The sequence below is a fragment of the Choristoneura fumiferana genome, chromosome 10 (assembly GCF_025370935.1).
Source record: "Choristoneura fumiferana chromosome 10, NRCan_CFum_1, whole genome shotgun sequence".
NCBI classification, from domain to species: domain Eukaryota; kingdom Metazoa; phylum Arthropoda; class Insecta; order Lepidoptera; family Tortricidae; genus Choristoneura; species Choristoneura fumiferana.
In genome coordinates, this window is record NC_133481.1 from 13777785 (window position 1) to 13800197 (window position 22413).

Below are 22413 nucleotides of genomic sequence, written 5' to 3' on the forward strand. Positions count from 1 at the left end.
AATCAGATTCGCTCGGATTGTCCAACATAAAATGCAACATATTTTTTAAGACATCACTACTTTGCCCTTGAAATGTATTGTTTTCAGCGCCATCTAGCCCAAGATATTCCAACTCTTTACGACGTTTACCCCATATATAAAAATGTACTCTGTGGACGTTTGCATGTTTACGTCAAACGTGTTTATTTATAGATGTCACTACCAGTTTATCCCGAGCATGAAGCGAGCATGCTCTCAAAACAAAGAGTGATTTTGAATTTCTTTTTTCAATTTATATATGTAAAATATTATTATGAAAAAGGAAGGGGTCTAATTTTTGTTTAAAATTTAAATGATTTACATAAAGCACTTGTTTTCGTGTTTTGGATACTATTCCTAATAAAATTGTGGTAATACCATCCCATATAATCTTTCTTATACTTGCCTAGATAATAATAGCCAGGCGGGGGGTCCATTTAAATATTACATTACAGAAAACAAATAGCACCTTGAAAATTAAACAGAAATAATTCGAAATTTTCTCATTTTAAAATTCAACCAGATTATGTTTTATTTAAAGTTCATTTTGGAACTGTGAATATTCAAGTCAATTGCAATCGCTTTCATGAATTATAGAAATAAAAAAAGACCTTAAAAACATCGTTTTAAGGTTGGTTCTTTGCTACAATTAAAACTTTGCTACTAAATGGTTTTCGACACATTCGCTGTCGTGAATACCAGGCTTGCATAAACAGGAAAATGTAGATTTAAAAGTGAGCGTATCTTGTGAGCGTTCCCCTATTCACCGCTAGATGGCGGTAGCTATCAAGTGTTTGCTTGGTGTTTACTTTTGACTTTACTGTGTGAAGGAAATTGGTATCAAATAGGTAATAATCAAATCATTTATTCATAATTTATGAAATAAATGATTGTACACGCACACGCCCATGCAAGAGCATTGCTAAATAACTAGGTATTTCAATTTTTCATTGAGGAATCAGCACAAAAATAAAAAGCCAGTAATTACGAAATGTTCAAAAATATTTTAATATTCATTTATAATCATAAATAAAATACATTTTATTGAATATTGCATAAATGGCCTAATGTTTGTACCTACGTAAATTATAGTTTCGGTGATGTATGTATAAAATAAATATCTAAATAAATTTTCTTTTACAATATTATTATCCTTAATTAAAATGAACAGCAATAAATAATAACTAAAATGTAATAACATTATTATTTATAGTTAAGAAGTTATTTCTTTGTTTTTATTCGCAGTACTTACTCTTAATTTAAACTGACTAGACTAGAGACCGAACTCTTTCGATGTGCTGGCACCTTGGTACATCACTTGCCGAGGATGATCTTGCGGGACGCGCCAAAGTTCTGGCCAGATTGTGTCGCCTGCTTATTTGTGCCGGCTTGCAGACCAATGACGGTTTGTCCTGCCCGTAGCACGTCTTCACTGAATTCACGTCTGTTTTCCTCAGCTGGTTTAGGTCCGAGGAAGGGACCGCGCCATTCAGGGTGCTTGTATGCCTGAAATTAGAATATGAATTCGATTGATTTGATTTGATCTATAAATCCATAGTAAAGAAAGTTCTAAACATTCGCTAACGAAGTGTTTGGGGACCTACTTAAACAAGAATGCAGAACTAAAAGAATGTATTTAGAAGTTTATACTGGATTTCAGGAAAAGAAGACGATGACTCGACGGTATACATACAAACAATAATTCCATGCAAAATCTGCTAGACTCAGTAGATTAATGAATTAATGAATAAAATATTGATTTATTGGATGTGGATTTTTATAATGGTGATACTCGTAAATACCTAGTTCGCTGCCGTTGTTTGTTCCAACAAGATGAACGTTTTTTGTCAAAATACTTTATCGTTCGTTTGACCACATCATACCTGATGGTTAACGAAGATATGGCCTAAAATAGATCACACTGCCTACCTACTAAAAACTCATTCATGCTTAATTTAAAGACGTTCACATTTTAACGTTCAGGTACTTGTACTAGGTATTATCTATTCTGTGGTTCAGGGAACACAGGGGCAGGCGGGGGATCACAATCCTTAGTTGTGCCTGTGGTTGTGCGGGCAGAATGAATGAAACCGCTTTATGCTAATTTGGATGAAGATCCCGCATACCTCTAGTCGATTTGGGAAGGAAAGGACCCGTTGGATCGTAAGACTTAAGTTGTTCTATTTACCGTTCTTCCGATAGCAAAGATGGTCTGTGTAACAAGAACGATGTTCTTCTGGTCCCACAGGTCTGTTGTCTGGAACAGGTCTGTATCAGGGACGCCGTATTTGATGCACGCCTTTTGGAATCTGTAAAAAGTAATAAAATAATTATACTTTTTAACCTCAATTTAGCGGTATATATAGAGTAAGAAATAACCTAGGTTGTGTACTTGTGTGTAAAGGTTGCAAGCTAGCCATTATAATACTAGGGATAGCAACTAATAATCAGGACACAATTTGGCACTTTTGAATTGACCATATGACTAGTCGGTAAATATTGCTACACGTAACTAGTACCTACGTTTCCATTATCACAAACATGTCACTAACTACTTCCATCTTATTTTTGAATTAATAGTTCCTTGACAAGGAGATTTCGAATAGATAGAGCTCTAACTTGCTCAACCACATTAGAAATAGTCGGAAGTACCGCGACCATTAATACGTGACGTGATGTGAGCGACCCATGTACAATCTTATTCCTTCTTCGTCCATCTTCTTTTTCTTTATCTGCCTTTTTGGCCTTTCCAGTGTCAAAAAAAGATTTACTCAGAAACTCCTAGAGTAATGTCTTCGAACAGGTTGTAGAGTATTCAGTCAATATTAAATGCTTACTGGCTAATGTTGTCCATGAACTTGTAGTCCCCTCCAGACACGTTGACCTTCGTGATGATGCCTGGTTGCAGCCTGTTCATCAGCTTGCAGAGGATGATGCCATCCCGCAATGCCAACTCGTAGGGCATATCAGGGAATCGCTCGCCGATGACGGCCTCTATCCATCTCTGAGCTTCAAGCTCCTTCTCGGGTTCGCGCTTGCCAGCACACTGGAAAGATTATCAAATGTTAGGTATAGGGTTTTGAGAATTGGATACTTAGATAAATATAGGTAGACCTCAATTGAAATTTGTGTCAATTGCTAACCGCAACTAATCAGCCCGGGAATTAAAGTAGACGTAAGATGTCTCGGCTCTGTTATATCGCGGAATGGACAGGAATTAAGACCGTCAAGCAACTGTTCAGATTGACGCTTGATAAGGAAAAATATAAGAAGCTGACTGCCAACCTTCAGTAGAAGTGGCACTTAAAGAAAAACTAATTAAATGATAGAGTTTTTCATCTAACGACCCGACGGTTACGGACCATTTAATTATTTTCATCCATTACTTTGCTTCTCTGCTACTAAATACACATACAGTTGCCTAAGTATGTGTGGCACATGTTTTTCATGCAGAAAATCCACCCTCTTCCTCACATAGACTTAGGGGCTGTTTCACCGTCCATTGATTAGTGTTAACTGGCGGTTAGGTGTGATGCCGTCTCTATTTGTTTTGTTCGGATAGACGGAGATGGCATCACATTTAACCATCGCTTAACGCTAATCAATGGATGGTGAAACAGCCCCTTAATGACGAACAATATAATTTCTTAGTAAAAATAACTTGAAAATCGTACTTAACTATAGCCTACAAGTAGGTACAGTTTTTTACTAAGTACCTATTTTAAAAAGACCATACATAAGGAAATAGCTATTTAATGTGTCATCAACAGTTTCTCATACTTTCTGTGTTATAAAATCATACAATAGTAGGAAGGCGTCTCGTGGGACATTCTCATAATATAACTGCAAAGGACTGACTATTTACGCACAAAGTCCGCCCATTACTTAGTCGGTTGCGTATTGCAACAATCTAGACGTTCTAATCTAAGAAACACTATATTGTTATAAGTACGTATCGTGAGGTTAACTAAGCGTAAATGCTATTTTGTACTTGCGCAAGGAAAATTTCTACGTAAAAAAAATTGAAAAGTAATTTATTAATAATATAAAATCAATGAGGGAAGTTTTTTGGCAAGGACAAACATGAATATACATGTAGTGCAGTGCATATAATACGAACACCTCTGCTAAGATCTGAAGAAGTTAATATTAGGCGTGAACATGAGGCCGTATTCTCTAACGCGCTGCTGTTCGCAATCGCATTCACTATCTCCTTCTACCCTCGTCTTATGCCCTGTGATAGAAGGAAGTGGTGAAAACTATTGCGATTCCAAGTCTGTTAGACAATAAAGCTTCTGATCTGGTAACTAGATTACCTAACCAACAAAAAGTTGGAAAACAATCGACTTTGTCACTTCAAAGTTCAATATCTCAAAAAATAAAAACGCCTGAAAAAAACGCTGCTTGAAAAGACAATTAAAAAGTAAAAAATAATTATGCGCTACCTAGCTGTTGCCCGCGACTTCATCTGCGAAGAATTCGTTTATCTCTATCCCGCGGGGACTATGCTGATTTCCCGCAAAATTAGCCTAAGTTAATTTAGTATAAAGTATCTAGTAATATTTTTTTATCTAAGCGTCGTCGGTGTCGGGGGACCGCTAAGGTTAACATGAAACTAAATATGTTGTATTTTTTAAAGTATCAAACTGGTTAATTAATCTCTATTATATAGCATATGTTTTTGTAAATGTTTGAATTCAGGACTACTTTTCTTATTTCTGTCTAAGGAAGTGTTGGTCTGCAAACAAGATCAGTTATTTCTTTAACCTTCCCGTATTCATTTTAAAATAGTTTGTATAAATTAAGGGCTAAGTTCGTGAGAGAGCTTCCTTAGATCACATATTATGTTTCACTTGTATTTAAATTAAATATTTGTTTTATATATTAGGGCTTCCCCAACACGTGGCCGTATTGCTCGTTCTCTTGGCAGCTCGCCAAACTGCATCGCTTATCGAATACGTTTTTCCAAGAATTGTCTATCCTTAAACTTTGTACTTCATTTATTTTCAGAAACACTAAATGTAAGCGTAGATCCGTATATTGCTGTCACGCAGACAAAGTTAGATAGGTTACTTTATCTATTTATAAGTTACTTATGTATGTATGTATGTAAATACTTTATTGTACATAAAACACAAAAATAATACAAAAAGAAAACAACAAAACAAGAGTACACAGGCGAAATTATCCCTAAAAGGGATCTTTCAAGCTGACCAAAAAACTTATTCTTATTTGCAATGAATGATTCACTGTTAAGATTGCGAAAGATGAGTTAAATGATTTTCGTGTTTTCTTTTCTACAGGCTCTCAGCTTTTTGACATCACACGGTGAAAAATTGAAAATCGGTATTTGACACTGGGTCATTCGCCGCATGCGCATGCTGCATGCTGCATACGGCCACCGCAAAAGTGTAAAGAACACGGTAGTTGGCCGCATTCGGCGAGCGACAGCTGCCACCGCCTTAATATGGCCGCCGCAGTAGACGGACAGACTAATTTAATGACTACGTTCGTTCGCCGAAGTGGTTGGAAACAAATTCGGCGACCACATTAGGTGAACGACGCAGCAGTAGATATTTCCGTGGTAAAGCCGAAGTAAAGATCGACCACATCCCTCATAAATAATTTGCGTCCTGTTGTCGTATTTTGTCAATATTGGGCAAGCCGGTGGGAGTGGGGTTCTATGGACGCTTCGCTACTGTGACGCAGTGTAATTGCCCCTTTGCTATCGGCACCTAATCATGTCATTATGTCACGATGTGGTCACTGGTGGTAGATGCAAGTGGCGAATTGTCGTTCATTGTGGCGTTCTAATGGGGAGGCCTTTGTTCAGCAGTGGACGTCTTCCGGCTGATGATGATGACGATGGTCTACAAAACAATTTGGGCTGTTAATTTGCTACTTCAGTCGTATTTCAAATACAACAGTGATCTTTATATTTTCTACTGATATTTTCACGGGTGTGATTCCGAAAGTCAGTTAACTGTGTCTGAATTTGATTACTTACTCAATTTAATTAGCAATAGTAATAAAGTAGTCTAGAACTACTAATTAGTCTAGACAACAAGTGGCATCGTGCCATACATCATCCGTCATTGAGCAATTTTTCAACTACTTTTTGAAACGTTTTTACAAATATTAATGACTTTTCTAGCCTAATTTAAAATTTACTAAGGGCCCGAAAATGACGCCAAAAATTAAAATAGCTGAATTAAAAAAAAATGTATAAACTGCGCACAAGTGTGAATTGCATCGCTATCGGCCGGTTTTTGCTCTAATATTCATTTTCGTTACGTTTTAGATTACGATTTTAGGCTTAATATCATATCACTTTATGAACAGTAAATTTAATGTCTCCTTTGAACATAGCTGTTTCTCTCGTTATCTGTTAATTTCCTGACTGTGTTCTAAATAACTAAAACATACGATTTACATACAAATTCATAATAATTTAATTTTTTTTAATAATATTAAATTGTTATTCATAATTCATATTCATAGTTATTTAATAATTAACTCATAATTAATTAATACTTAATTCTTAATTGTTATTCATATTTAAAATTATAAATACTTAATGCGGTTTTACGTTGTGATTTTTTTAGGTGTCTTAAGTTGTATGAAGTACTTGCACATTTTTTTTCCAGTTATAATATGAAAATTTTCATGAGAAAACAGTGATAAAAAAAATCTAATGGCTTTGCCCGCTGAATTACAAGCACAATACAAGTAATAAATATTTTATTGTTATTGTTACTTGTATTGTGTTACAAGTGTCTAATTATAGAGGAAATTCCTAAAGATCTATAAAACTTTCACACAGCTGTTAGACAGATGCATGTAGCCCAAAATACATAGTATCCGTTCGTTAAAACTGTGTGATAATTTCATGACATGACTCCTCATATTTCATCGTGAAGCACTCAAACTAAATTAGCGCGATGCTATTTTTTGCAATGTACTGTCTATTAATGCACTTTGAGATGACTAATAACTATTAATAATAAATTTGGTAACATAGCTTTAGCGATTTGTGATTACTATGTTTTCCAAATATATTTTCCGTTTTAATTCGTCAGGATCAACTGTTCTAAATCCATTTTTTCACTAAAGTTTATTTTTACACATCTCGCCGTCTATAAATTTAGGTAATTCATCAGAACAGGAAGCTCTGACGTTTTCTCTATCTCTTACATCATGGTTTGTTTAATTTTCAACACTTCTATTTCTGTCTGTCTAGTTTCTACAAAATCTTCTATTGATCAACAACTCGTTAATGTTCGAAGTGTTAATGTTTAAGCTTAACGTGTTCTGCTAGAAGACGAAAGCTATGTTTCATTGCATTTTTTGCACGGATTTATTTTGTATTTTTGCCTTTTATCAGTGGCGTAGCTAGGTAACCTAGGGCCCTGGGGCAAATAAAAAAATGGGGCCCACTGCTATCAAAACTGGTAAGGTTTTTTGAAGTAAAATCATTATATATACGAATACTTTAAAAATGCTAAGCAACTTTATCATCAGCTATAAAGCAGAATTTCGAGGGCCCCCTGAGCTTGAGGGCCCCGGGGCACTGCCCCGCCTAGCCCCTTGGTAGCTACGCCACTGCTTTTTATTGTTTTTGGCGACCAATTCATTGTCTTGACTGTCTTTTCGTCTTCATTTACCACATCAATAATAATACTTAACTATGCCTTTATAAATTTGGTTGTCAAACGGGATTTATTTACTACATCCGGTGAGATGTCGGCGTTGCGGGCAGTGGTGGAAATAAAAAATAAATTGATACCAACGCCTAACCATTGCCATTGAATTCTTTTTTACCAGGGTTCTGTGTAGCCACAAAAACAGATTCTTTTAGTTCATTGATATGGACCTGCGCAAAGTAACGCCTGATTCAATAAATCATGAAAACAGTAATAATTGGCAGCATTCTGTAACCAAGCAACCCAATACAAAGCAAAGATATAAAAATATGTAGGTACCGTTGATTCCAAGGGCCCAATGTAGTCCTTAGCTAGAGAATCACCATCTGCAATCTCATGTTAGCAAAAAAGTAGTTGATTTGATGAAGTTCCTATTATTTTGTAAACTTTTTCTCGTAGGCCTTAGATTACTAGCAAGCTGTTGCCTGCGACTCCGTTCGCGTAGACTTCATTTATCACTATCCCGTGGGAGCTATGCAATTTTCCGGGATAAAAACTATCCTGTTCTTTTCCGGGACCCAAACTCTCTGTATACCTAATTTCATCAAAACTGGTTCAGTAGATTCAGAGATTACCCCCTACAGTCAATTATTAGATATATAATTATTATTCAAATTAAAGACAGTTCGTTCGATGGAGCTTTCTACGGAACCCAACCTTTTAACCAGCTGCAACTTTACTGATACATTACGATATGTTTACAGTCGTGGAAAACATTTGGGCGTCATCCCGCCCCCGCGGACGCAGCTCTGGGCGGGCGGCCGCCACGGTCCAGTCCAGCCAGCGATATTGCCACGGAAACTCGTCTAATAGTGTAGATACTTGTGATACCCAGCAAAATGCCTGTAAGTTTTTTTTTATTCCTATTCTAATATTGACAACTACTTGAAAAAAAAGAGAGTACTTTCTGTGAAGAAATAAGTGTTTTTATAATGTATGAAAAGTTCTTTTTTTCTGATCGTCTTGAAATATTTAAGAAAAATATTGCCGCTTCGACTTTGCCCTGACCTTTCGTCGGTGGCTTGCTATAAAGACAATTGTATCGAAGTCAATTTAACTCTAACACTAATGTTGTTAGTGTTCTCTGACGTCAATGAGCATGGATTAACGAGACAGGCGCACGCGCAGCTGCGCGGCCGCGTTATCAATGGACGCATAATTATTTTTATACCAAACCCCGATAGTTCCAGAGGGATCGCTATATCGCACGATTACTTAAGATGTTATTTTCGGAGATGATGCTGGAAGCGCACGACCATCAAACTTGTTGGCACTGGAGCTTGTGTTTTATGGCCGGCGTTCAAAACGTTTACAACATCGCTAATGATAATTATACAAATTGCAGCCCAGAAACAAGGAACAGGAGCAGGAAGTACTGAACTGGATTGCTGCTGTGACCGGGGAACCTCTCCCTGGTGGTGACTATGAGGACATCCTCAAGAATGGCGTGGTCTTGTGCAAGCTAATCAACAAACTGTCTCCTGGGTCTGTCAAGAAGATCCAAGAGAAAGGCACTAACTTCCAGCTTATGGAAAATATTCAGCGGTATGTAATGTTCCTACCCAAATGCGTAACTTCGTCTATGTCAAATAAATGTAAAATTATTTAACATTGGTACTCTTATTTTAGATTCCAAGCTGCTATTAAGAAATACGGAGTCCCTGAAGAAGAAATTTTCCAGACTGCAGACTTGTTCGAGAGGCGTAACATCCCCCAAGTTACCCTCTGCTTATACTCTCTTGGTAGAATAGTAAGTATTACAACCAATCTCTTTATAATAACAAAAATTAGCCAGCTCAAGTTAGTCAAGCAACTACTGCGTTATTTTTCAGACTCAAAAGCATCCTGAATGGACTGGCCCCCAACTTGGTCCTAAGATGGCTGAGAAGAACGAGCGCACATTTACTGAAGAACAGCTTCGTGCTCATAATGCAGAGCTGAACCTTCAGATGGGCTTCAACAAGGGTGCTTCCCAGTCCGGACATGGAGGCTTCGGAAACACACGCCACATGTAAAAACTCCTCAAATTCATGCTTGCAAATTAGGTATCTGAGACCAACATTTTAGTTTTAGCCCGAAGTTTTCGGACACGATCAGTATTTATGCAAGAACATCCTATTCCATTCTGATATGTCTTTGAGTTGGATGATATTTGTATTCTCTGCTTAATCGGCGACTAAATTAATCTACTAATTTAAGGAGACTTAAGTTAAATGATACACTGACTGCTTGTAATTTTTACTTTAACAAAGCCAAAGATTGTGTAGGTTTACTTTATCGCTACTATTAGACTTTAATAATCTAACGATTTTTATTTTTGTTAAGATTTTTTACGAGTATGTGTAAGTATTTATTATTATTTAATAAAAAATAATTTGTTTTTTAAGAAAATGTTTTTTTTAACCACAGATCAGTTTCCTTTGATAAACTAGGTATAAAACTAGTGTCGAGTTTAGCGGTAAATAAAATCTATTATTTTTAAAATTTTGAAATTAAGCCAAGATAATAATTAGTAGGTACTTAATTATTTTAATTTAGATTAATAATTCTGCTGATGTCGAGATACCCTTGGCCTACTTAGCTTCTGTCCAGGCAGATAATAATTTAATCTGCATACTTCGTTCACCGAACCGACTAATGCCAAGACAGACACTCAGAAGCGTATTTACTGATAGGTATATTTAATCATATGATATGGTTTCAATAACTATATCTGTGGACTGAATGAAAAATGTATTCGTTGTTCATTACAAGTATTACAATAAAACTGAATAAGTACTCACATTTTTGAAGTTTATTGTGCCTATTTGAAGCCGATTCTCACCGATAAATTTCGCCAGGGATTGATTGACTTTAGACTACACCTCTTCTTTTAAAACAATAAGTTGCATTTTAAGTTTTTCACTATCAGAATATCTCTCTCTATTACTATCAGCGCCAAAATAGTGATAGTCGAATGTTTTCAATATCACTTCGTAAATATTTAGTCTACTCGTATTTAGCTACCTGTACAATAGAGATGCCTTATTGTCACTTGTAACCATTACACCAACTAGAAGTGTAGATACTAAAGAAACAAGTTGCCTACATTTCAGTGTACTCGTTCGAATGTCACGTTGTTGGTTCGTATTCTATAGCTTGCACTTTGCACTAGACTAGACTAGCTTGAAACGAGTGATTTTTAGATAATTTTGGCTTATTATATTCATTTCACGACCTTACCACAAAAAGGAAAAACTTAAATACGAACACATGTTCAACTATTGACTGCGAGCGACATAACATCTTTTAACAATATTTACTCAGCGGACGTATTGTGGTAATGAGCATGTCATAGCCTAAGAACTAAGGTATGTAAGGGTAATCAATGATGGATGACGATAATAATTAAAATACAAAATAATAAAGAGCAGAGAAGAACCCTATAGTGAAACGCCCAAAAGCCAAGAGTTACTGTGTTAAAATAAAATGGCAACACCCTCATGGTTTTCGACTAAGGCACTATCAGAAGTTTCGAAATTAGAACATAGTAAGGGATGCGTCAGTTGATGAAAATATAAGTTGCTTTTTTAATTAAATTAAATTTGACAATACACTAATACGTAGTTCGGTTGAATATCGTTATTTTTTTAGAGCGCTTAACGTTAGAAATATGCGCCAATTTTTGACATTCCTTCCTCATGAAAATTTCTCATGAAGATTTATGACCAACAGATCTCTGACAATAGTTAGATGATAATATTTTTCAAGCGCATACGGAGGTCGTTGAACGATTTCATTCATTTTGTGGGACAAACAAACTGGTAGTTAATATGTCTCTGAAGCCATGACTCGGTTTGAGGCAATAAAACAGTTTTAGGCCTACAGAAATAGCCGGCGTTGAGAGCTTCTTGCGGTTATGTTTAAGGACTGTTCACTAAACTATTTTACGTTTTGTGCCAAAACGTGCTTAAGCCAAGAACTTTTAAAGAGAAGTCATCAGTCCATTTTATCTATCGTTAGACAATGTTGTGTCACAGTCATAGTCGAAGCGGTAGTTTGACTCAGCAAACTATTTCAACCTTACGCGATCATTTTTTACCCGACTAACCGAAGGAAGGTTACGTTTTTCGACCGTATGTATGTATGTATGTGGGTATGTGTTGTGTATGTCTATTTCTTTGGTCCTCGCTGTAGCCTAAGCGGCTGGACGGATTTTAACATATGAGACATCATTGGATTCGTCAGAACAGTTGGAGTGACATTGTCTATATAATATTTCATTATGGCATCTGCGAAAAAAATATGGGGGAGGATTAAAAAAAATATTTTGTATTGTAACAATATGGGTATCAAATGAAAGCTAATAATTAGCCCATTCCAAATCTATATATAGGTTACTTATAATACTTTTAATAAACCATTTTCACACTCTTTTTGTTTTGTTATTTCCTTTTTGTATTATTTTTGTGTTTATGCACAATAAAGTATTTACTTATATACGTATACATACATAACCATTAGGTCTAGAACTCTGTCAAGTAACTATAATTTAATTCACTGAGTTCTAGACCAAGTGACTTATTTTATTCCTTTTAGTTTTTAAGGGTTTTAAATTTTTCCATTGTTATGTTAATTTTGATGTTTTATTTCTTCCTTCTTTTTTTTCACACCAGTTGACCTTGATATGATGATCATTGAGGTAGGAACTCATCTAGTCCAAGTTAGTTCAGTTGGCCTGATGGCGTGGGATTTTGCTCGGTGCTTCTTTATAAAATTGTTTATCTTGACAGGCCGCCAAGAACAGGGTCCCGTTAAATTTATCCTCAAAGATGACATGCAGACCTTGACACATGCGATAAATTAAGAGTATTTATACCTATAGCCTATTTTTCTGGGGTAAAGCCTCTCCTTGTTTATTCCGATCTTGTCTGTCTAACGTAAGCATACTTATGTCGTTAAGACTTTTTAAGTGTATCATAGTAATTTGAATCGTTAGTAGCATGAGCAATACTACTATGTCTTCTTCAGATATTACCAACTTTGAACCAAGACTGGATGTTGGATCCAATGCTATTAAGCCCAATATTGAGCAAGACTTAATGCAGCGGGTTACAGGTCAGACGAAACGGGTTTAATAAGCGATAGTCCTTGTTGGCATACTGCCAGCCAGACAAACAGGTCATGAAGGGTTTTTACAAAATTTACAAAGTGGCACTGTTAAGGATTTCTGACACTTTGACAGATACTATGACGTCAAACTAATTGCTAACAGAAAATCAGTGTTCTTATGCGTTTAAGAAAATAGACTTCTGATAAATGTCATTAATTTACATAGGAAACATAAAATTAGAAAAAATAACACGAAAGCTAGCAGTTTTCGTAATGTAGAGAAAAGCAGGAAAGTACTAAGTAAATGCAATTTATAAGACAGCGAAATAAGTAGATACGAGTATGTTGAGCAGAGAGATGTGAAAACTAAGAAGGGGCTAAGTCATCCTAATTGAAAGAAACGTTAGCAGCGCAACAAAAGGCACGATAACTGCTAACGATAACTCCGTTTTACCAACACATCCCAAGGAGGGTAATGTCTTACAATAATTATGTTGATTGCACTGCCAGTTACTAACTACATGCGTGTCGCGTGGAAGACGATCGATGTTACGGAACGAATGTAACACTTAACTACATGTGAGGTCTTGATTACGAATCAACTGGTAATACGGGTTTGACAGGAACGAAGGGAGTTTCGCTTTCGAGCACTCCCATTGTGAAAGACGGTACGTGTAGGCATTTTCATTTGTTTTTCTGTCAGATGTATAGGTTTAGAAAGACCGACGAACTTGGAAACTAAATGTTTCAGTTTTAATTCAATAAATTCAAGTAAATGTACATTTTATTTTTAACACACAATTTTTAAAGTTCAATCAAACCAATACTTTTACAGTGGTAGGTTGAAATTCAGTTGCATAAATTTTGAAGTGGGCAACTTATGAATGAACACACATATAAATACACATAAATTGTTATGAACATTGAAAGAATTGATCAATAGCAGAACAGAACAGCTACGTTTATAAAATAGTGCTTATTACACATCCGAAATAAGCAAAGTTCAAGCTTTATTTACATACTTAAGAATTGCGTATGTCTCCCCTCTTTCTGGCTTTACCGCACCCAAAGGCCGACTTGAAGTTAGTCTTAAATATCCACCGCAGGGATAACAAGCGGACCTAGGGTTCACTAGAAAATTGCGAAAAGTTCATAACATCCGAAAGAAAATATGCAGTTGAAAATATTTATAGTGACGTGTGTGCTATACCACAGCTCGGCCGCGGAATATTACAAAACGAAACGTAAGTATTTTTGGACGCTCTTTTTACTTATGAAAGCCGCGTGCTTGGTCTGATCTAATTTCGGTTGAATGATCTTGATTGATGACGTTTTATCATTATCAGCAGTTCAGTTAAATTCTCTGACACATTTTATCAAAATATCCAGGTTATCTAATTGAAACGTTAATATCGACTTTAGACACTTTATCAATAGTTGGAATGTTTTTAATGTTATTAATTTTCACTTTTTTTTATTATAGCAATGCCATTATTCCCTACGAAAGTCATCAAATTGTTAACTTGTCCCAAATTCAAATTAGAATCAATTTTTGAATCCCCTGGTACAATTATAGTCACCTTATAAGTTTGCGTCTGTAAAGTCAAATAAAAGTAGATTCATGTCATGACGTATTTATCATTGTTAGCAGTTTGCTTAAATTATCTGACACATTTTATCAATGTACTGAAGTTATCAAATTGTAACGTCAATGTTGATTTAGACGCCATTCTCCTGTATCAATATTTTAATGTTATTAATTTAATTAAAAACTCTTTAATGTGCAACGTTCAAGTTGCTAATAAAAAGAATTGTCATCGTTCTATTGTCCTGGATTAAAAATTTTGAAAAGAGGTCCTAGGATTTTTTATTAGGAACCGTAACAATATTTTTATAAACATGACAAAGGGACAATGTACTATAATCAACATTGTATAAAGTTTAGGTTGTCCTATCCCATCTACCTATAAAATACCACAGTCAAAACCGTTAAAATTTTGTAACTAAAGGCCCTGATATCGCCTGTTCCTTTTACCACACAGTGCAAGGGACTGGCAAACGCATTTTTTATTAGTTTATTGTTTATTTGTATTCTGTGTGCCTATCCTGTATTGTTCATGTTGGCCAATAAATCAATCTTCTTCTTCTTCATTTTCAAAAAATCTGTACGCGAATCTGTCTCAGTGTGTAACAATTAAAGCATTAATTACGCACTATCAAGCAATATTTTAGAAAATACCACACCAAAATATAGTCACGCATTTCAAAATTACGCATCAAAACCGCTCCAGCTCGCTCGCTCTCTTTCGAAATTATATTCATGATCATGAGAGATTTTTGCAAGAGGCTAATAATAATGGTGGAGGTAGGTCAAGTAAATAAGAAACCGGTAAACAAATCACCCGATGTTATGCGAAACTGATTATGTAAGTTGGTTGTTAACGCGAAACGAAATGGCAATGTCAAGGCTTCAGCATTTTTAGTTATCACACTATCTATCAAATTATTCTGATTAAACATCTCCCACGCCTGATTTAAGTTTTCTTTGAGATCTCCGCCCTTTGAGCTTGCGGCATTTGAATCTGCCCAAAAAACTAACATTGCAAAGTAGGTACCAGCTGAATCATTGCATATCCTTAGGTCTCTTTTCTTTCATACAGTTGAGCTTAGTAAGCAAATAGACATACATAGTTATCTATCAGAGCCGTAACATTCAGATCCTCTTTTAGAAGAGCTCCTTTAAAATATTTTCTTTTTACAATTTCAGCTGATTTCGTTAAAACCTGCTTTAAAAGTGACCCTGAATTCGACGACTGTTCCCGCCAAGCCGTACAACAACTATTCAATGCCTTAGGTCCAGGTAAGAAAATTGGGTACATAGTAACAATAGATACCTACAGGTAGGTACTGAAGTTGGTTGGACCTTTTTTACTTGTAAGTACATACAAATAATTTTGTTTCAATACACATGGTCATTAAAATCTGCAGAACGAAATAGCATCTGTCTCATTTGGGTTAGTTTTGAAAGTAAATCAGATGCGAGTAAGAAAAGAGTTGATTTAAAAATTTACTGACATCTCAGCAAGATTAAACCAAAAAATAAAAATGTATCAATTAACTAATGGTTAACTTTATTTTTTAAGTAAGTACTTAGTGGACCTAGTGAAAATTGTGGAAGTGAAATGAAATAGGTAATAAATTTCCTCAAACGATGCAAAAAGTACTATTCTAAACCAGTAATAGAGTCATCATCATCATTAATTATAGTTTATATTATGGTACCTTACTTAATAAATAAAATCGACTCTTTGGCCTAATGAGTACTGAGGAAAAATAAAGGAATAAAATAAATTATGGATAAAGACCGCTACAGCTGTTTACTATTCATAGTGATAGCAGTCATCATGATATTATATGTATATTTTGTTAGCAATAACTCGAGGCTGAGACAAAAATCCCAAGATGAGGCGGGCTTCAGCCAAAATTCTTAAGACTGATGTTAAGATGATAAGAGAAAAAAGCTTTTTATTTTATATTTCATAAAAAAACAGCCAGCCAAGCAGCTTGTATCGAAATCAAGGTTCTTAAAACTATAAATGCAACTGGCTGGTGGACGCCTTAAAGTTACTTGACCACGCAATTATGTACCACACAATTATGTAAAATACTCGTGAACGACCGTGAAACTTGTAGCCTTTTAAGGACTAATTTAGAATAGATTCATTGGTAATGTGTATATGAGACATTTAATTTTAATCTTCCATAATAATATACATTTAAGTTTGAAATGCTTTTCTTCAGAATTGGTAGCTAGTAGTTAAAGTTGAACTTAGCGTATTTCATGATATTATAAAACCCAGCTCTGCTTTTAACTTTTAAGCGAAATGTATGTACGTGGTCTGAAGACATATTATATTAAATGAGGACTTCTGACCACTGTGGCAACTGGCAATATCAGTCATATTGTAGTCTGGATACTCTAACATATCAGTAGTCAGAATTCGGTCTGCATTTTACAAACAAATCTCCACTGGGAACTAAGCTCCCTACTAAACAAACTAGGACAAACTAGTCGTATAAAACTGAATGACAAAGATAACTTTTCGAGTCATTTTCATGTAAAGAAATTGAGTATTTTCTCTGATTTTGCAGTTTCCAATTTCAACGATTTCAAGATAACTATAATGCAGCTATCGCTTGCAGTGCATTTACACTTACATTCTCTGAGCGCCTGGTTGGCCGCAGTTGCATAACTATGCAGCGCGCAAGCTACTGCACTGAGCTGTGTGGAAGCTCGCAGCAGGCTCTTCTTAGCGCTGAACTCCTGTGTACTTATTCCGTCATTCGTGTTTTATTTCACAGTAAATATGAAAAAAAAAGTCGCGATCAATCGATATCTAACTGTAAAAGAACTGTAACTGTAACGTCCAAAGACTGGTTTCTTTCAACACAACACCCTTAGCCTATCCAGTTGTCAAACTTGAATTAATTCATGTTTTTTTATATAAATTAAAACTGAACAGAATTATTTGCTACATAAAACACCTAAGCTACGGTAGTACTATTACTTATTCTGTGCCTAAGCGAAAGATTGCCATGCCTACATACTTATTTAGCTTGTAGATCCTCGGTGCACTAGGTTAGTCACATAGCCTCAATTACGACACTACTCGTTCATACCAGCTACTTGCGGAAAGCGAAAGCGCTATTTCTTAACAACGCTCATACGACCGCTTGTATTCTCGATATTATAAAGGTATAAAAATGTTGTTTATTAATTCTGTTAATAGAATGATATTTATAATGTTGACGTTGATTATAATGGTACCGTTCGGTACAGTTAAGCTAGAAAAGAAGCGCCATCTAGTTTGAAGACCGAACATAATTTTGTTTATTAATTTTCAGGTCTTCCAGAAATAGGGATGGCGCCTTTGGATCCGTTAAATATTCCAAAAATAAGAATTCTGCAAGGCGAGGGACCAGTAAATGTGAATGCTGCACTGGATAACGTCACCGTTACTGGTTTCGGCCAAACGGATGTTTTATTGAGCCAGTGAGACTGCTTTTAACTTATTTACTCCTAGTACTGTGAGCAACTGTTTGATCGACTGAGTCCAGTGAGTGACGTGCAGAGAAGTTCGCTAATTGATACCCACATTATCGGATGATAAATACATAATCCATTGTGATTATTCTATGATAGGATAGGATAGGATTAATAAATCGGGAAAATTGTGAGATGTTTGGTCGAGTAGGTATGACAAATAGAATCAATCTTCAGTATCCATGGCGTATCGTATCAATCCTTTCGTTCGTTCAATCCTTATGACATGACAATATGACTAGGTATGAGTGATTCTTGAAATTTATTATTAGAATATTATTATCAAAATTACAAATATTATGATTAGGATAAATGTAAATTATTGATTTCAGGGTGGATGCTAAAACTTACGACTTTTACACTCGAGTACGAGTACCGAAAATGAGGATAGAGGGTACCTATGATCTCAAAGGAAAGATTTTGTTGATTCCATTAGTAGGACGAGGACTGTGTTGGTTTGAACCCAGTAAGTATAGTGTAGTTTGTCCTACCTCCTACGTTTCTTCTTCACGTACCTACTATTAACGTAATAATAATAATTGATGGGACAACATTGATTTGATTCGGTATGCACAACGGGTATGCATATTATTATAAATATTAAAACTCAAGACTGATTTGTAGGAAGTACTTAATCTTATTGAGTTCATTTCATTACAATGATTGAATGTTTTTTTCAGCGAACATGACAATTGACATAGTAAGTGATGTCAAAACTTACGACAGAGATGGATTCGTGTTCTTTAACGTTACTGCTGCACATGTCAAATACAATATCGGTGGAATGAAACTACGAATGAATAATTTATTTGATGGCATTAAATCATTAGGTAAATCTAATTCAATTCAACGAACATATTTTTTTTACAGTTATCGTCAGACAGCGTCATCTATTGTGGAATAGCGTAACGAAGCATTTTCAGTATGTACGTAACACGCTCACAGATGGCGCTGTTACACATATCACTACTATGAAGCTTCTTTAGCTCATGTGATCCTTGTACTATCGTGTTGCAAAATTGCAACGTTGAGACGTTGAAAACGGTGATGACAAACGGTTTGTTATGTGCGAATATTACAAGGATTTCAAACATTCTGACGTCACACAAATGCCACAGAGTAAATAAAGTTGTTACGATCTTATAAAATAACTATATAAAAGTTTTGTTGTGGTTTAACACTAAGAATTACATTTAGTGTAAAAGTATATTTTCTTATTTTACAGAAGACAGTACCAATTCCTATCTGAACGCAAATTGGCGGCCGGTATCTGAATCTCTGCGTCCTATCCTAACAAAAACAATCGAAGATATTCTGTTAGATTTCATGCAACAGCTATTCAACAATCTACCTGGTAATTTTATGATTGGGGACGTCAAAAACAATGCAGTTAGTAAAAAAACTGACAAGAAAGTTTGAAAACCTATGTATAAGTTTACATTAAGTCTTTATCTACCTATAAGTTTCGTCTGTTACAGACGGTCTGTATTTAACGCTTTAAGTCAAAAATGTAAATTGGAATTAATTTATGACCTGCAATGCCAAAACTTTATTGATAAAATAATTTAGGTAGTTAAACTATTTTAAGTATTTTTTATACTAAGCTAATTAATTGATTTAATTATTAGTTTTATATCTTTATAAAATTTATTTTTCGTAATGTTGTAAAGACTTGGAAATAGATGAAGTAAATGAGTGGAAAGAGTTTTTTCTTTTTTATTTCGAGCAATGTTAGAGGCTGGAATGCTTGGAGACGAGCCAAGCTACAACATGTTGTTTACGCCACGTTATTTTCAGGTAAGTCAAGGTGTGGGGTTAGTCATCTACCGATATGTCTGGTTTAAGTGTACCTCCAGCCAGTTTTTGAAACTGGTACCATAAATACCGGTATGTACACTGCTTTACTACCGGTATTTATTATCAGACCTGAAGCTGTATGTACTTGTATTTCCGGTCTAGTTTTAAACACTAATATCGAATATACCAGAAATAAAGCGGTATGTACCGGTATTTTCGGTAAAGCTTATTAAATACGAGTATAACAGAGATAAAACAGTACGGTGGTATCGGTATTTTTGGTACCGTTTCCAATGTCTGCCAACAGCCCGGCCAAAAAGCCTAGACATTAAATGACAGCGCAAGAGCGCAACTTTCTTCCGTTCAGTCCTTGAACATGCCAACAATTACAACAAAACTATTATAGCAAAGACCAATTACGACCTCCTTCTCGTATACTGAGGGTTTCCTTCCCTTAAGGGAGGGAAAAATGGTTTTTGGGCTAGTGCTTTCTAAGCCACAGCGGTTAGCTAATTTATTTACATTTATTAATGGAAGGTTACAGTTTTGACCTCACTTTCCATCAGGTGAGTAGGATGAGGACATTCTATACCTAGTTTAAAGTTCTAAGTAACTAGATAGCAGAAGAATTGAGCTTTAAAAACCTCTAGGAACCAAACAAACAAGGCTGTTTTATACTTTGAAGGGGCTTAAGCTGTTTTCAAGTCAAGCACTTAAATATTCCATTTGCAGGATTATTATTGTCATTATTTTATTAAATAAGATAAATGTCACATTTTAATAATAATGTTTTTTTTTGATAATAATAATTAACGTCTGATAAAGCCTAAGTCAACATAATTTAGAGATCAAAATAACAAGTATCTACGTCTACGTAGTAAAGAGTTACGAACCTGCCTAAACCTATCTTTCTTAACCCCACTTTATAATAATAAAATTAAATTGTAATTTACCTGCCAAATGGGACGTCCAGGCATTTTGAAAATTATTCCAAGTCACAGTACAACACAAAAATGTTTACACGCACTTATTTCGCGCAATTCCCGCTAGATGGCTCTCACACCAACGTTGAGGACTAAATAAGCGCTACGCGCGAAAATAACCTGTTTTATACGCCTGAAAAGCTCTTCGCTGCGAGTAAATAAACCAACGCGCTAACGGATTGAACACAGAGACGATTCATAAAACGCCTTACTGGTCATAAAGGTACATTGAGAGGTTTTCAGTTACAGAAATACATCTGACGTACACAACCCACATACTTACTTATGTATTCTTATAAAATTTACCACAATAATACCGTCATAAAGCACTTTACTTATTTTAAAAAGTGGAACATGCATTTAAAGCATTAGATGTTATTGCAAAATCACGATTCTCAACTATGCGTTCTATTCGAATACCCAAACTAAATTATTTTAAGAATACCGCCGGATTCTGCGGCAAACTGGAACGAGGTTGTAGCGTAATACATATAATTAGGTATAACAATCTTTTAAAATTTTATAATTTACGACGCTACATGCATGTACACTAAAATAAATATCAATAAAAATTGGTCATAGGTTATAACGTCATAATCTGAGACTGCAGTGTAGAGGTGCCACCGCCGCGATGACGGCTCTGATGAAATATGCGTCATTTATGACGAATTTGATCTTTGTGTGTCCGACGTGACACCTCTGTTCATTGATAATTGATAATGACAAATTGCATCGAACCACTCTTGCATTCTGCGTTCCGTGTCCAGAAGTTCCTGGTACGAAGAGTCGTTGTTCGACTTTTCCGAACGGGTTATGATCTCGACCGGCCATGACTGCGGGACCTATTTTCACGATTGAAGTAAGTTTAAAACTAAACAAATAAATTTACCAAAATTTTAAATGTTGTTTCTGTTATCCTTAGATGCATTGACGCCTTAACATGCTTTATATAAGGAAAGATAGTTTGATTAAAAAAAAAAAAAACATAGAAAGTACGCAAGTGCCAGGCGAAGTGTTTATCGAAATATAAAGATTATTGAATAAAATTTGGGAACTGCATCAAAATTTGAATATGACCAATCCATTTTTGAGCATATGAATATGACCATCACTTGATGTCCAAAAGTGATGAATTTGTTTACGAACACAGTCAGAAAATTAGCAAAACAAAATGACTTCGAAGGTCAGGCCAGTGACCGAGAAACGAGCAGTGACCCAGAGAAGGGTGTTCGAAGGGGATAGGGCCCCTTTGGTGTCGCTCACAAAAGGAACGAGCACTAAGGCATCATGAACGCGTGGAGGTGAGCTGCATACATGCACTTTGCACCAAACGATGACGTCACTCGGTTCGCGCTGCATTGTTTGTAGCTGCACACTGTTAAAGCATACGTAAAGTCATTAATTTCATATTAGTCATGTTATGATAACATGCTTTTTTTCTACCTATGTCTTTGATACAATTAAATTAATTATTTATATAAGCGTTTTACTTAATAGATTATTTTTACTCTTATTAAAAAAATAAATGGCGTCCCTAAATGCTGTCAAAATCATCAAGAAACTAGGCAGTAGTTACAGGCGTTTATAATAATATAGAACAAATAAAATATCTACATCTAAGTCTCAGAATTTTTAACCAAATAAAAAACGAATACCAGTAAATTCATGGTTTTTATTGTAGTAGGTATACAACTATGCACTATCGTGGAAAACCTGC

The 22413-nt window shown here is 35.4% G+C and overlaps 3 protein-coding genes across 3 annotated transcripts; 2 read left to right on the forward strand and 1 right to left on the reverse strand.

Annotated features, from left to right (window-relative positions):
- Positions 1 to 1272: 1272 nt before the first annotated feature.
- Positions 1273 to 20809, reverse strand: LOC141432144 (muscle-specific protein 20-like). The gene is made up of 4 exons (XM_074093599.1): positions 20667 to 20809; positions 2856 to 3064; positions 2207 to 2327; positions 1273 to 1524 (listed from the first exon to the last, which is right to left on the reverse strand). The coding sequence occupies exons 1-4, from the start codon at positions 20688 to 20690 to the stop codon at positions 1333 to 1335; spliced, it is 546 nt and encodes a 181-aa protein (XP_073949700.1). The 5' UTR covers positions 20691 to 20809; the 3' UTR covers positions 1273 to 1332.
- On the forward strand, positions 8455 to 10104 carry LOC141432145 (myophilin). Its single transcript, XM_074093600.1, has 4 exons — positions 8455 to 8566; positions 9067 to 9266; positions 9351 to 9471; positions 9554 to 10104. Exons 1-4 carry the CDS (start codon positions 8561 to 8563, stop codon positions 9734 to 9736), a joined length of 510 nt encoding a protein of 169 aa, XP_073949701.1. The 5' UTR covers positions 8455 to 8560; the 3' UTR covers positions 9737 to 10104.
- On the forward strand, positions 13634 to 20627 carry LOC141432143 (protein takeout-like). Its single transcript, XM_074093598.1, has 6 exons — positions 13634 to 14056; positions 15580 to 15672; positions 17718 to 17865; positions 18249 to 18382; positions 18597 to 18746; positions 19142 to 20627. Exons 1-6 carry the CDS (start codon positions 13984 to 13986, stop codon positions 19333 to 19335), a joined length of 792 nt encoding a protein of 263 aa, XP_073949699.1. The 5' UTR covers positions 13634 to 13983; the 3' UTR covers positions 19336 to 20627.
- Positions 20810 to 22413: the final 1604 nt, after the last annotated feature.

Coding starts and splice junctions, on each gene's coding strand:
- LOC141432144 (XM_074093599.1), bottom strand. CDS start 20,690: ATGCCTGGACGTCCCATTTGGCAG. Junction 2,328..2,855: donor TTCATGGACAACATTAGCCA/GTAAGCATTTAA, acceptor TACTTTTTACAG/ATTCCAAAAGGCGTGCATCA. Junction 1,525..2,206: donor TCTTTGCTATCGGAAGAACG/GTAAATAGAACA, acceptor TTCTAATTTCAG/GCATACAAGCACCCTGAATG.
- LOC141432145 (XM_074093600.1), top strand. Junction 9,267..9,350: donor CTTATGGAAAATATTCAGCG/GTATGTAATGTT, acceptor CTCTTATTTTAG/ATTCCAAGCTGCTATTAAGA. Junction 9,472..9,553: donor TATACTCTCTTGGTAGAATA/GTAAGTATTACA, acceptor GTTATTTTTCAG/ACTCAAAAGCATCCTGAATG.
- LOC141432143 (XM_074093598.1), top strand. CDS start 13,984: ATGCAGTTGAAAATATTTATAGTGACGTGTGTGCTATACCACAGCTCG. Junction 15,673..17,717: donor ATTCAATGCCTTAGGTCCAG/GTAAGAAAATTG, acceptor ATTAATTTTCAG/GTCTTCCAGAAATAGGGATG. Junction 18,383..18,596: donor ACTGTGTTGGTTTGAACCCA/GTAAGTATAGTG, acceptor TGTTTTTTTCAG/CGAACATGACAATTGACATA.